The sequence below is a fragment of the Xyrauchen texanus genome, chromosome 50 (genome assembly GCF_025860055.1).
Source record: "Xyrauchen texanus isolate HMW12.3.18 chromosome 50, RBS_HiC_50CHRs, whole genome shotgun sequence".
In the NCBI taxonomy this organism is placed as follows: Eukaryota; Metazoa; Chordata; class Actinopteri; order Cypriniformes; family Catostomidae; genus Xyrauchen; species Xyrauchen texanus.
Window position 1 is genome coordinate 17,008,023 of NC_068325.1, and position 16,357 is coordinate 17,024,379.

Here is a 16,357-nt window from a genome sequence, read left to right on the forward strand (position 1 = left end):
CCATCTTGATGCCCTCTTTCCAAAACCCTGCCCTGCAAAGGCATGTCAGCCAAACTGATGTCAGCACATTCAAACACATGTAAAAGGCAGAGAAAATTCTCTTAGGATTTTTATTCTGATATTCATCTGTCACTGTTTTCCTCCCAAATCCATACTTAATCCTCCTTGTTTCATCTAGCGAAAGTGAAGAGCTCCAGTAATTAGAGAGAAATATTACGAACAGGAAACAAAACTGTCATAATCCTCAGGTGACCGGTGCTTTGATACGGTTGTTAAGTGAGACCTGGAAATGTCTAATGCTCAGTCATGCACCTGCCGAGGAGCAATGGCTGCTGACCCACAATGTGTTTTGGCTAAAGGGAAGAGGGAACGGAAGGAGACAGTGGAATTAGAGAAGGAATTAGAGAAGGGAGAAAAGAGAGCAACTATATTTTTTTTGCATGTTTTAGGCCTGCTAGAATTATTTTTTTTTAAACCAGCCTAAGCTGGTTTTCTGGTCTTAGCTGGTCTCCCAGACTGGTCTGGTTTGATGGGTTTAGGGCACTTGACCAGGTAAGACTAACCTGGCCAGCATGATTTAGCCCTGTTGAAAAAAAAAGTGCTTAAGATGGTTTTAGTCGGTCTACCCGACTGGTCTGGTTTGCTGGGTTTAGAGGCATTTTGGGCACTTGACCAGGTTAGACTAACCTGGCCAGCATGTTTTAGCCCTGTTGAAAAAAAAGTGCTTAAGCTGGTTTGCTGGTCTACCAGACTGGTCTGGTTTTCTGGGTTTAGAGGGGTTTTGCGCACTTGACCAGCTAAGACTAACCTGGCCAGCGTGTTTTAGCCCTGTTGAAAAATAACTGCTTAAGCTGGGTTTCTGGTCTTAGCTGGTCTCCTAGACTGGTCTGGTTTGGTGGGTTTAGAAGGGTTTTGGGCACTTGACCAGCTAAGACAAGTTGGCAAGTTTTATAAAGGCACTTCTTAGCTGGTCAGACTGAAACTATAGCTAAAACCAGCTTGAGAGGCAAGGAGACCAGCTTAAACCAAAAGACTAGCAAACCAGCTGGTTTAAGCTTTTTTCAACAGGACATTCTTGTGGTCTTTGATGCCGTTATATATTTGGAAAAGCAAAATTACCAGTCTGCATCTTATCCTTTCTAACCCCCAGAATACATTGTTACATATTCTCTTTGAAAATGTGTTTGTGTTATTGTTTGACTTAATCTGTTCCTTTGCTAGAGAAATCCTTCGAATTCGTTTGCAAGGACACAGTATGCAGCATGATAGTAAAAGCCTGCAGAGTGGGGTAATGACTTTTAATGCATTTTCCTTGTGAATTAGCCACTGTTGGAGTCATTCCTAATAGTGCTGTTATCAGGAGCGAATCCATGAGCAGCCACAGTGGGAACTACAAAAGAAACAGCTTCATTTTGCAAGCTACTTCCCTCATTGTCGGTACACGCATCTAAGATTCATACACACCCTGCAACAACTGTCCTGTGTTGTTAGAATTGTTGCGTTTTTAGGCGTTCTGTTTGCTGCGTCTTTGTTCCTTGCATGTGAATGGGGTAAAGAATTAGTCTTGTGGAGCAACCACAGCTGGTTTCACACAATTATTTCCTGCTATCTTTTGTTTATGAGTAAACATATCAGCATTGCCAGCCTTTCTTTAGCTTGTAGCATATCTGCACTTCTGGAGGTGACATTGTTTCAAATCTTCAAAGGTCTGTTCAAGATGTGCTGAGAATGTTGGTGAATCATAACTGCAGCATAAACTTTTAATCGCTTCCTTATTATTGTGTCCTATGTTCTTCTTTTTTTTAGCTGCTTATGAGCCTCATAGTTCCTTGGTGTGGCCAACACACAAGGTAAACTAAGACTAAAAGGGAGACTGAAAGTAATTACAGTTTACAGACAAATTGTTTTCTATTTTGCATCTCCTCTCATTTAGCACCCACCTACCAGTCACTGCAACTGACCCGAGCCAAGAACAACCTGCCCCATGCCTCCCACAGCGCTCCCCATCTGCACCTCCCCACCCTTCCCTTCAGGCAGCCTCAGAGACACCTTTCCACACCAGCGAGGACCCCACACCAGCAGGCTACCACTCGCATCCTCCTCCTGTCATCCTTTCCACCTGTCACAGAGAAAAAGGAGTTGGCGCGGTTGGCAGGACACACACCTGCCTCATCCAGCAACAGGGATCAACTCCACTCTCGCTCTCGTAATCAACTGAACATTCTTCCGAGACCCGAGGAGCGAATCACTTCATTTAAAGTCTCAGCAAGTGGATTTGCAGGTGTCACACCCAGAGAGACACCTGAAGTCACTTTACCTCACACTTTGGAGCATGCCGAGACATTGAGACAGTCTCTAGAACAACCCAGTCTTGTCACAATATCCCAGGCTCGACCTTGGACACCTCCAGATGCCCAGCGACCCTTAACAGCAGCCTTGACCTCTCTCTCTTTGTCCTTCTCTGAGTCAGAGTTGTCGGCAGATGGAAGTCTTGGAACTGCAATCCAAGACCCCTTCGAGACCCTACCACTACCCCAGAAGAGCTTCACCTACCTTGGTGCAAGAAGCCGTACCCAATCCCTGGACCCCCTACCAACTCTTCAGAATGGTAGACTCCAGAGCAAGAGCAGAAATGTAGTACTGTTAGAGGAGAGAAGTTTCACCTGTGCAGATGTCCTATGCTTTCCAGGAGTCCACTGTGAGCTTGGTGGGGATGGAAAACTTAGATGCGGACATTGCCCTTTGGGGTACACTGGAGATGGGCGAAAATGCAGAGGTAAATTTAGACCTAGCCTTGCATGACTACACTATAACAGTCTGGTTCTAAAAGTAAAAATGCCTTTCATATTCTCTAAAGGGAAATTGATTTTTAACAATAACTTAAACCTTTGAAGACTAGACCTACCATGAGTTCCAGAGTTGTTCATCAATGGTTTATCCTTCTGTAGAAGCCATAATCTTCAATGTTATTTTTTTAAAATCGTGTGTTAAATGGTAAAATTCCTGGTGAAGAATTACACTAACAATGATCCTAAAGAGAAAATATCCACCAATCAGAAAATTGCAGCCAACAAAGCACACCAGACATGAATGATGCAATCGAGTCGGTCTCCCTACATGCTCAAACTGCTTATTTATTTGCATATATCGTATATTAGTTATACAGAAAAATCGAAATAATGTAGTGGAAGTGTTTGTATACTTTGTGATCATCTCCTGGCAATTTTAAGCTAATTCCTTAGCGTCACTGCAGAGCGTAGCACAGCATCCTCTAGTTCAAACAGATATGTAGAACAAATGCAAAAATTGTAAAAATGGTCTCTTTTCAGTGGCAGTCCTGCAGTTTGTTTTTGTTGAGTGAGTATAACGAGAGTGGAGTGGCATTATTATAATGATATGTTTCTTTGTTGTCTTTGGACACACATTACAAAGGATCTCAGTGCTTAACTTTGCATATTAAAAGATCAATTATTTGGTTATTTTTATTTTAAGACATACATTTTTGTTTTATAAGTTCAACATGGCAAAATCCAATTCTTTTCTGCTTACCCCTTTCTTTTAATGATTTGATGCTACTTCCCTGGCAAACTTTGTCAAATCCAGTTATTATTTCTTCTTCAAAAAGTGCTCATCGTATCCACCTAGTACCTTCGTGAAACAGCTTTTTTTAGGTGGACTGTTGTACCCCAACTGCCTGAAATTGCAAATCAAAATTGTCAGTTTTCACGTAGTGTTTCCCAGTTTAGTGTTCAGTAGGCTTTAGACGGTCAATGAACGGACTGTTGGCGATCCGTGGGCATGCCATTTGAGGCTAAGACTAAAGAAAAGTGTGCACTATGTTGAGTTTTAGTCTGACAACTGACGGTAACCGGTGTAAACAATATGTTCGTTCCCTGAGCATGCTCTAGGCATGAGTAATAAATAAATTCCTTGAGTTTCATCCCCTGGGTTTGTGAACCTGAGAAAAGCAGGAGCAGTGGGTGGAAGAATCACTAGAAATATGTTTGCCATCATAATCCCATGATACTGTATTACCATGTCGGAATTCAGAAATGTTCACTCAACACAATCATTACTTATGCATTCATGGAATCTTTTCAGGGATTATTTTGAAGGTATGAATACAACATGAATACGTACAAAATACTAACAGGTGTCCTGCACAAAGCTCTAAAAAGCAGATGGCAGACATTTGCATTAGACAAAAAGTTTGTGTGGTGAAAGTTATACAACTATTTAAATCAGGCCTGTGTTTGTCAGAATGCTCGACGGAAGATTTTAGGGTCAATTTTAAAACGCAAGCAAGGTAATTATCTGAAAATATAGCACTAGCATTTCCTGCACTTTTACAACCAATCGCATTGATTTAAAGTGAAAGCTACATGTTTAAATTAGGTACATACGTTGATACGTATCTTTATAGTACACTACAGTCACTTCCTGTGCCCCAAGATGAGTTTACATGTGTATCTGAACATGTGTTATTGGTGTTTTTGTGCCCTCAGCTGTCTGCCGGCATGCCTGCGGTAAAAACATGGAGTGTGCGGCCCCGAACACGTGCCGTTGCAAGAAAGGATTCAGTGGCCCCAACTGTGAAACAGGTCACTTATGCACACAAATCAATGTTTAGCCTCACAATACATACGTATACAGTATATTTATAAGGGCTGTTAATAGATTCCAATTTTGTATCAAATAAATAACATGATATGCTGATTAATTATTGAATAAATCACAATCGCATATATATTTACAGAGAAAAGCCCTCAAATGAGAATAATTCAATGTATAATTAAATTTAGATTATTTATTATATATATTATATTTATAATTGAGTAATTCAGTCCATAATTAAAATGCATTACATTATTGTGGGAGACAAGTAAAGCATTGATGAGACAATAATAAAAAAGGTGAATCATTAGGCTAAAAAAGGCAATATATTGTTTATTTCCATATTATTGAACACAGCCATCCATTTTACAATTGAATTCGTCTGTCTGAGATAGATTTATTATAAGGGATTTTCTAAGGATGCATCGATGTACACCTGTGTCAGACGGACACTTTTGGATCATCTCATTTTGGTTGCGTTGCGTTATCAACAAGCATTTAGGGCACTGTCAAGTTAAACATAGTATGAAACTTAAAACAACACGTCTCGAGATCCCTGCATTTAGAATTGCACACCATTCAGTGGTTTTGAACGCAAGAACACGTTCTCATCTTGTCCTGTCCCTAGTGTCAAGCAAGCACGAGTGAGGTTTTTCTCTGTATAGCTGTGCGTTGCCTATTCAGCTCGATTATCACTTACTGCCCTCTGCTGAAAACAGGTGGTACAGCAAGTCTGAATAGATCTGATTGGAGACATTATTAACTGCGTTACGTTTTTTATAATGAATCACTCTGAATGAACGTGTTAAATCAACAGCCTAATATATGTACAGTATTTAAATATGTACAGTATATATATATGTTTGGTTAAATGCGTATTAGCTATAAATACTTATTTGTAATATGAATTTGTAAATGGTTATAAAATAATTTAATTCTGGAACTTCACAGCGCTCTGCAGTCCTCCCTGTCTGAATGGAGGGAAATGTGTAGTTCCAGATGTATGTGAATGCAAGTCAGGTTACCATGGAGAGACATGTGAAAGCGGTAAGAGCATGTCTGTGTGTGTACTGAAGGTGCATAACATATATTTAGGTATATTCCACAAGACAAAATAATAATAACAAAATGCCATTTTTATGATCCCCCTTTTAAATTAAAATAAAAAGATCAACATTTTCCAGGTTCTGCAACGGTTATGTAAATTAATGCAAAGAATTGCATGTCAGTGACATCTGTCAAATATTTGGGATGTTTTATGTGTTGCATTAAACAAAAAATGCTTACACCACTTTTATCACCCCAACACTTGTATTTGATATGCATACATACAAATATATTTTATTGTATTCCATTGTTTGTTACAATCTTGGAAATGCACTGTTTGCCCTTTCTATAAAGAGGCAGCAATACCAAACACATTAGCTATTTGCTTTGCGTAATGTATGACTGTATTTTGTGTGCATTTGGTCGTATGAATGTTCTCGCAGCTCTCTGCAGTTCGCCCTGCCTGCATGGAAGCACCTGCGTGGGTCGAGACACCTGCTCGTGTCCCTATGGCTTCGTAGGGCCCAGATGTGAAACCAGTGAGTCTTGATTAATCACGTTCTCCTGGGTTTTGCATGTGTAAATATGAAACGTTAGCTCTTCCACCCCCAGTGGTCACAGCAGGTATTGCATGTTTTGATTTGATTTACACAGTGGTGTGCAACCGTCACTGCCAAAATGGAGGGAAGTGCGCATCGCCGGATGAGTGCGAATGTCTGGCAGGGTGGACGGGACCATCATGTGAGACAGGTGAGTGTGTGTAGTTGGCTCCCAGTGGGACCAATCTCTTCTTACCAAATCCGTCATATGTGTGAGTGCGGTTTACTGGTGGCATTTAGCTGATCTTTTCATCCTGTTGGCTCCGAGAAAACACCAGATATTATTACAGCCTGATGATAACTTCCATTTGTCCACCCGTGAAGATCAATTAATATCAGTTGAACAGAGAGCATTTAAAAAAAATCAAGAGTTACAAATCTAGTCATTATTTGAATTAGTTACATATTATGAAAAAACAATACATTAACTCAGAATGCTCAAACTAAAAAATAAGCCACTCAACGCTGTGCGCTACATCGACTTTACCACCATCAAGGAGGGTCGTCATTACAGCGGAAACAACAGATAAGTGTAAGACATCATTAGAGACTATAAAGGGTCTACTTTTATTTGTGTACACTCACAATAACAACAAAACCTTGTGCTTTTGTAAAATAAAGAAAATAAAAAGGGTGAGCTGTCAGCAGTCTCTGGGTTCGCGAGCATATATCTGAAACTCCGCGAATACTTATCACACAAACATGAAACGTATGTCTAAAGAAACTTTTAAATAAAACAATTCAAATTTAAAACACATATTATCCTGCAATGTAATCTGTATGAAACAAATTGATGTACAGTTTTTACTGGCTAAGTTAATTATCTCTAATGTGATCACACCCACCAGCAGAGCGCACCATTCGTACGCTAATGTGCTGAGACGATCAAATCAAATGGTAAACGCCCCCGACTGTGCCTTAAAAACAAAGTTTATTCACTTTTCTCCGCATTTGAAAGACAGCACGATACACAAGTGAGAAAACTCCTGGATAGTGACAAAGATTTACAATTTTCCTCAGAAGAAGAGCGGGACTCGGATGAACATTTCTATTTTGAAGAGAGACTTGATCCAGCCGAGAATACAATTTCAGACGAATAAGTTGTTTAGTTTTCATTAGTTGACATGCTATTTTATATAAACATGTACATATTTTACTAGTGGGACTGTTTCCAGACTTGCCAGCCAGGAGTATTGAAATATGTCCTAATAAGCAAGTTTTAGTTACATTTAAATTCTGTTTCGGTTAAAGCAGGTATTTAAATTGTATGTTGTATGATATAAATATGATATGTAATATATCATCAAATTATATGAATGTTTAGATTATATTTTAACTATTGTTTATGCTGCCTCATTATCATCAACAAAGCTTGAGCTTGCAAATATGTGTTCAGGCTAAATTAGTAAAATGCACTTTAAATATGCCCATATTAGAAAATCACCATTTTATGATTTCTGAAGGATCATGTGACACTGAAGACTGCAGTAATGATGCTGAAAATTCAGCTTTGATCACAAATGCATTTTACAGTATATTCAAATAGAAAACTGTTCTTTTAAATTGTAAAAATAGTTCACACAATGTTTTTACTGTATTTTGGATCAAATAAATGCAGTCTTGGTGAGCAGAAGAGGCTTCTTTTAAACGGTAGTGTAGGTCTAAAATTAAGTAAAGTCTTTATGTAAAAAAATTATAGTCAGATTACTTTTAACTTAAAACTTGATTTTGATCATTAAGTCTCATTAAGTCTCCTCATATTCATTCTCTTTCTGTCACATTCCACATTGATAGGTCCAGGGGAGGGGTCTTTTGTCTCCTCATGTGTGAATTACAGTCAATATTCATGATCATTCACGCCTCCTCGCATATGAGCTTTCAACACGAAAAGTGTCTTACAAATGTTAAAGTACTATATTGTTTTGTATGAATGAGTGATCAGGATGGTTTTCACATAATTTTGTAGCAAAAACAATAGGCTACAAGATCCAATTCTCCAAGTCTTGTGGACAAATGTTTAGTATGTGTTACATGGCCTTTTTTTTTCAAAAACCATGCATAAACGTTATGTTGCTCACATATTATTTTAGCCCAGTTTTAATACAGTGTTATCAGACTTTAGCCATTAATGTGTTTTTAAGCAACAGAAAAAAGCACAAATGTCAAGGCATGTCAAAACCTCTCCAGGGCCCAAAACACCTCAGACCCCAGTGGGTTAAGCTAGACAACAAGATAATAAAAAGCGATGTGCACAAGTAGTCAAGTACTCGTTCAGCTTCAAATATTCTACTAATAAAAACACTACTCAAATATTGTAATTTGATTTTCCTTTGTGCCTTTGCCTGCTGTGAGCAACAATGAAATTGCTTCTCTCACCTAAATTTTGCCATTACAACTTCATGCATTATAGATACATGACACTGGTATTGTCATGTATCCACATATCTTGTCATTGTGTCATTGTGTCATTTTTTTAATCTAGATGTTTATGCATAGTGCTTTTGTTTTCATAAGAAAAACAGGTTAAAAGGTTGTAAGCTTATTTTGAAACCAGTATAAGTGTGCCATTTGTAAAAACCCAATGGGCTATATGGTAAATTTCACATGTGTTATATTAAAAATTTCAAGTAATCGATTATTTTTTATTATGTATTACATTAGAGTACTCAACTACAATATTTCTCTAAATGCTCATCCTTAATAATAAACAGCAATATTTACCTGCATATGCTTTAACAAAAATACGTGAAAAATGCCACACATGATCTTCGATCATTTTTAAGTGATCACTCAAATTTGTTGAATTACAGTAGTAAATGGATTCATTGACACAAACCATTTTAATGAATTCACAGAAAATCAGTTTATAAGTTTGAATGGATTTACATCAACAAATGTTTTGCATTTAAGTGCATTTCTATAAATTCGAAACTAAGAAAATGCAAAACATTGCATGTTTCCATCCACTATGTCACATGCATAATCATGAGGGAGTCCGCATTGACATGATTGAGCAGCTGAATGACCTCCTTGCTTTGGTGAAAGTTATATTTGATACAAAAGAATAGAAATATATTTTTCATTGAACCAATTTCAGGTATTTGAAAAAGAGCTTGAAAACTAACAATAACTTGCTATTTTATCCACAATATGATTTATAGCATGCCAGGTTTAGTCTCTTCAAATACCTACTGGTAATTAAGTGTTTTTCATGAGTAACTATGATTGTGATTTCACCAAAAAAAAAAAAAAATGTACAAACAGCATTAAACTGCTTGTCTTTCATTTTCATTCTTTCTTTTATTAATGCATCTATCTCCAGCTCAGTGTGACCCTGTGTGTCTCAATGGTGGGACCTGCATACGTCCAAATTCCTGCATGTGCCAGCACGGCTTCTATGGGGCTCAGTGTCAGAACGGTAACAGCATTTCTTTTTGATGAAACTTTTCCTGATGCATGTCCTTGTGATTTTATGATTGCTTCAAGAGGAGCTTTAGAGTAAAATGTATCTATAAATGATTGCTGACATATCCAAACGTTGAAACAATAAATAGAACAGACCTACAACACAATTAGGTTTTTATTGATGTCTTTCAAACATGTTGGAACCCCAGAATCAGAGGCCGAGGGTGTTTGATGTGTATATATTGATTCCTCTATAGAAGCTTCATGTGGTGAAGAATGATTCACATAATGGTTTAAAACAGCCGCTTGGTAAAGATGTTTTTGATAATAGGCAAAGCTTCGTGGTTGGGTGAAATGTAAGAGCTTTTAGTGTATGTTTTCACACTCGTGCCAGATTTGCTGTTGATCATTTCACCTCAGGGGAGTTTGATGTATCCATCATTAGTTCCAAGAACATAAGCCTGATCTTCATTCATCAAACACTGGACAACTTATTTACCACCCTTTCTTCTCTTTGTCCTTCTCAATTTTTTCCCAGCTGTGTGCAGTCCACCCTGCAAAAACGGAGGTCATTGTGTGCGTAAGAACATCTGCTCATGTGCAGACGGATATTCTGGCCCACGTTGTGAGAAAAGTAAGTGACTGTTCAGTAAGTGATTTTATGATTATGCATCTATTGTATGACCATTATTTTCTTTTACTTTTTGCATATTTTTGATAATTATTATTATTATTATCTATTAATGGATTATTAATGGATTTTTGTATACATTTTTATAAATATTTTTACTATTATATTAATTTATTAAATTCATTCAATTTTTTTATATTAATTATATTATTATTTATTGATTTTATAATAATTTTTTTATAAATATTTTCCCTATTTTTATATTAATTTATTAACTGATAATTAACTGATACAAATGTTCAAATATGAATGGTCAAATTGTGTTACTGTTGTCACAGCTGTAATCAATATTTCAGCCACATCTTTACATAACACGACAATTAAACTAAAATCGATCAAAATTGGTTAATTTGGTTGCAGGAAAATTACGTTATTTTACCCTCCTGGTTTGAGAAAATGTAAACTCCCACTTTCTCCATAGGTGTGTGTCAGCCAGTGTGCATGAATGATGGAAGATGTGTTGGACCAGATGTGTGCGACTGCGCGTCAGGATGGAGGGGAAAGAGATGTGATCAACGTGAGTGTAAACCTCTTGTAATTCATATGATCATGGGAAAAGTCCCTTAAATCACATATGTGTGATTTACCTCATGGACACCTATGTGTATGCTGGCGTGCATGTTTAAAATATGCCAGTGTTAACACATGGGAGGCATCAGTCTCAGTGTTGCAGGGTCATATAATTATTCCCCGTTACTCCAAGCACAAAGCAGTTTCCCAGATGATTCCATCAGATACGTAAAAAAACGAAAAAGTTACACACTTCAGCTTTATGTAAAAACTCTCCATTTTCTCTTTTCCAGCTGTGTGTCTGCAGAAGTGTTTAAACGGGGGTGAATGTGTGGGTCCGAGCACCTGCCACTGCAGCCCCGGCTGGAAGGGAACTCTTTGCCAAATACGTAAGTGATTGCCATCCAAACAAACAGAAATGTAATCCTTCACCATAACCACACTGTGGCTAACCTCAAACCTCCAAGACACTCTTTGTCAGTAAAACAATCTAAATTGCACCTCTCTGTTGTGGTTGTTAGTGATGAGCTTTGGTGACAGCAGGAGTTGGCAGGAGAGTAAGGATTCGGTTTACTGCTGTCTGAAAGTAAAGTGCTTTGGCTGATGTTCTCATGAGGGTAGTGGTTTGGGATCCATTTGCAATGGCTTTCCTTGAGCTTGACACAATTATTAAAGGTTAATAATTCCAACAGTCATTTGGTATGTTTACATGTGCAGTTAGTCAAGCTCCATTCTTCATCTGACACAGTGTAATTGAATATTTGAAGGAAGGAAAATATGCTGGGTTAAATACTATGGATGTACATGACTAATCAAGTAATCGTTCTGCACCAGTTAGTCGACTATTTGAAACGCTACTCAAATATCACAAATTGATTTGTCTTTGCGCATTTGCCAGTCTGCCTCTGATCGGCCCCAAAGTGCGTCGTCCCACTGGAAAAAGCCCAGTATGCCAGATTACCAATCCAGCACTGCTTCCTATGGCACCATATTAGAATGGATGCAGACAAAAAAAAGATTGAGAGCTGCAGCTCAAGGCAACTTTTTAAATTCAAAAGTTGTGCTTGTCAGATTCATTGCATATACCATCAATTTATATTTGTATAATGTTCCAAATCTATTATCTAAAAGGCCTGATTCTGAGGTTGATTTTATCGAGTGGATGAATGGCTTCTATTGTGGCCAAATTGCCAGTATGTACAGTGTTTGTTAATAATGACATGATGTTTTCCAGCAATCTGTGAACAGAGGTGTTTGTATGGAAGTCGGTGTGTCAGACCCAACGTGTGCTCTTGCCGAGCTGGATACATGGGCACACTGTGCTCTAGAAAGGTAGGGAACAACAACAACCAAGATTTGGGTTATAGAGTGATTTCTGTATACACTGATCATAACATAAAATGTCTTGCAAGTGATTCCACAACACCCTTTTAGAATTCAACCAAAGATGCTCAAACAAACAATGAATATGAACTTGTTTTCTTTGCATTACTCGAGGTCTGAAAACACTGCATCTTTTTTGTTAGTTTGACCAGTTGTCATTTTCTGCAAATAAATGCTCTAAATGACAATATTTTTATTTGGAATTTGGGAGAAAACTTGTCAGTACTTTATAGAATGACTATTTTTTTCTCTCTCTTTCTAAAACATATGAATATAAATATTAAATCAAGAGCAACTGATAATTTTGCAGTGGTCTCTTAATTTTTTCCCCAGAGTTGAATATATATTAGTTTCAGAAATATAAATTGTGGGGTAAAATATATTTGTAATTGTCATAATAAAATGTCAAAATGTGAAGAAAAAAATCGTAATGTTTCTAAAATATGTTAATGACTTCCTTTTATGTTTCATGAAAGAGAAGAAAAATTGTGTTTGGAACAATTAGGGTGAATAAATGATAAAATAATTTTTATGTTTGGGTCCAAGGTCAACAAACACAAACAAAAATTGACTACAGATTACTTTATTTTACAGATTACTGCCCAGAGAGGATGAGGATCCCAAATGATGCGTCAATACTGCACTGAGGACACTGGGCCCATATTTCACTACTTATTAACCTGACAGGGTTACAGTCTCGGTTATAATTTGTAAATATCATATCTGAAGATATTAATTTATGTTTAAGGTATAATATAAAGTTTTTTTTTTTTTTACTTTTAAACTCTTACTGTATTTGTGAATCCAAAACAAAATAAATGGCTGTGGATTTTATGAATCTGACGTATATTTTCTTGATTTTTAGAAATCTATTTGCCCTTAATGGAAAAGTTAATGTCTGCCATTTGGAGATAGAGAGAACAAAAATAAATACAAAAAGACAGACAGAGAGAGAGAGAGAGAGAGAGAGAGAGAGAGAGAGAGAGAGAGAGAGAGATGTATCTGTGGTGGTGGGGGAATGATCGAGCACCAGCTTGTGAATGTAGAGCAAGATCGGCACATGAGAATGGTGAGGGTCATCACCTGTCATTGATTGTCTCTAACAGCTATTTAGACCAGGACTGCCCTGCCCCCGTCTAGGGGACCCCTAGACGATCTATTGGCCTTCTTGGAGCTCTTTGAGAAAATGGCAGGGGGCCTACAGTTGGCCAAGCACCAAGTGGGCAGTCTGCCTATAACCACTGCTGTCCGGGGAGGCCCAACTCGCGGCACAGCACCAGTTAAGCACCTACTGGTATACGCAGATTTGAAGACCATCCTTTGCCCAGCAGCTCCAGGATGCCTGCCAGAGGTGATTGCTGACTGAGCAATGAGACGTCTGGACTGTGATCAATCTGGTGGTACTGGAACGGTTTATCGCTCTACTTCTGAGGGGAACGGTAGAGTGGGTCCAGTGCCATCGCCCAGTGCTGCTACAAATGGCCATACGGCTGGCAGAGGACCACATGGTGGCACATTCGGGAGCCAGTGAGTCCCAAGATCCTTCTCTCTTTCTCTCCCGTCTTCCCTCATTCTATTCCCTTCTCTCTGTCCTGTTCCTCTGCCCTGGAAACAGGGGGGGGTTCTCCTCCCAAACCGGCTCCCTGGCTTTGGGGACTGCACTACAGGCCGGTTTCCCATGCTGCACTCTCACTCCCAGGTCATTTGCGGGACCAATGCCTGGTGATGGAAGTGGGGACATTGGTTCGGGTCCCCGACACGCCGCAGTATTCCCCAGAGAGGATTTCCCTCTGGAGCAGAGACGAGACCCTTAGACGTGCCTTCGTCCAAGTTAAATTGATTAATGGTCAACGTCTCCAGCTAGACATTGCGCTCTCATATCCGTATTTTTCTGTTAAAAATGATTTGTTGTATCAAGTGATGCAGGACACTCCGACAAAAGAGGATACAACCCAGTTGTTGATACCGAAGAGCCATCAGGAAATGCTATTCCAGACGGCGCATCAGAATGCGATTATGCGTCACTTAGAACAAGAAAAAACACAACCGTCTAATGGCCCTTTTCTATTTGGCTGGGCATTCACAGGGATGTTTGCAAGTGGTGTGCGGCATGCCGCGAATGTCAGCTGGCGAATCCACTACAATATTAATTTGCCATCCTCTACAATATTAATTTGCCAGTAGACTGTGGCTATCCGCTTTGTTACAGCAATCGTGAAGCCGCATTCCTGATTTGCATCAGAGCATCAACATCAGCATCAAGCTTTGAACTCGCCGGGAAAATTGCTTCCAAACAAAAAGGTCTCATTCTGTGTTTTGATAATAGTTTAGACTTAACTTGCATCTGTGGTCATTAAAATGTACCTTACAAGTCCCATCTGGGCTTGTTGTGTACATTATGCAGCTCTAAGAGCTCTTCCTCCATCATTTTATCACTGACAGAAGCGCTGTCGGCGATCCTTTTATTTACTGAGATAACATCTGCAGCTCTATCATAGGAAAGTATTACAACTGTTTCGCCTATAGAAGGTCAATGGGACAGCCACATTATGCTATTTTATGCTAAACTTGTAGGCACATCTTGGTAGAAGGGCTCTGGAATTGTGTCGGTTTGTGAAGCGTGCACATCAGTGTAATGACTCTGGGCGGACACATCAAAGTTTCTGCCTTTCACACCAGTGTCGATGCCGTATTAATGGTAAATGCATTAATCACGATTAAGACAAATTAACGCTTAACTTTTTTTATTAATTGCATGTGTTAATGCAGTAATTCTGACCACTCTATTGTTTTTATAAAAACACAAAACAAATTTACTATGTAATTTTAATATTTCATATTGACATGCAATAAAGCGCAGCAGTCTTGTTCCAGAAGTAAAAATCCCATTAATTTATCACATAGATTAATTGATTTTCAACGATAACTTATAAACCTTTAAAAGACAGGCCTACTGTGAGCTATGAGGTTGTTCATCAATTGTATAGGCTTCCGTTGAAGCTATCCCTCCAGGTTATTTCAACTTCATTGTTTAAAAATCATGTTTGATAGTGGAATTCATGGTAAACAACTACATAATACATGGTCCAGAAGAGAAAGATCCACCAATCAGAGAACCGCGGCCAACGAAACCCACGAAAATGTGCTTTGGAGCAACCACTCACTCCCATGACACGGTAAATGACGTAATCGAGTCGGTCTCCCTTCATCCTTAAACTACTAAGTCGTATTTATACATATCAGAATATTTAGCAATAAATGCAAACTATATTGATTCTATATTTCTAATCAACAACCTAATATCAAAAGTTTTATATATATTCCCACCGTTTTCTATTCAATGGCATCATTCGCAATGCTTTATGGGATTGTAGTTTGTGCCCTCGTTAAAGATGTTAAGTACACAGCCTTGTACCTTTGTCTTAATGTCTGAATTTCAGAAACTTTTTTGCCTCAAAATTAAGTTTGTGATGTGATTCTCCTCGGAGCTGGTTGGTTTAGTTCATAGCTTACAACTCTTTTATGAAGGATTTTATAAAATGTCTATGGAAGAAATCAATGGGGAAAATACTTGGAACCCAAATGGCTTAAATAGTGGGCTGGCATTGTTGCACAAAATGGAGAATAACAGAAAAAACTATTTCTCTTGTTATTCAGCCCAAGCCACAGACAATTTAGCATCCTGTGTCATCCTTCTTCAACTACATGACTTGAAACTCTGCTGCACTCGCTCTCTCAGAGGACGTCCCCTTTAATGTGACTGGAATGCTAAAAAAACACGTAAACATGCTGTTTGTGTCACGCTTTGTGCAGCAAGCTGTGGCTGCAGTTTTATCGCCGGTCGGTTGGCAAATATAAACAGACATCTCTGTGACAACACAAACAAGAATCTGAGCTAATTAAGAGCCATTGATGGCAGCCATTAATGAGTCAGCCACATTTAGTTGTGCTCATGCATAGCTAATAATCCAGCTGTTCCTATTCGATTACCTGAGGTACGCAAAAATAAAGAGAAAAGGACAGTAAACTGTGGTTAAATGCAGAGAACGGTAAACAATTCATCATTTGTTTGAAAAGGTTACAAGAAAGCTTAGAGTTTTAATTAATT

The 16,357-nt window shown here is 38.4% G+C and overlaps 1 protein-coding gene across 1 annotated transcript in view; it reads left to right on the forward strand.

Moving 5' to 3' along the window:
• LOC127641067 (von Willebrand factor D and EGF domain-containing protein-like) overlaps positions 1–13,068 on the forward strand; it is a 79,108-nt gene extending 66,040 nt beyond the window's left edge. The window contains 11 exon segments of the mRNA XM_052123823.1: positions 1,934–2,776; positions 4,506–4,601; positions 5,566–5,661; positions 6,105–6,200; positions 6,316–6,411; positions 9,583–9,678; positions 10,204–10,299; positions 10,778–10,873; positions 11,160–11,255; positions 12,101–12,198; positions 12,844–13,068. Of these exon segments, the coding sequence (XP_051979783.1) occupies positions 1,934–2,776; positions 4,506–4,601; positions 5,566–5,661; positions 6,105–6,200; positions 6,316–6,411; positions 9,583–9,678; positions 10,204–10,299; positions 10,778–10,873; positions 11,160–11,255; positions 12,101–12,198; positions 12,844–12,864 (1,730 nt within the window). The 3' untranslated portion in view covers positions 12,865–13,068.
• Positions 13,069–16,357: the final 3,289 nt, after the last annotated feature.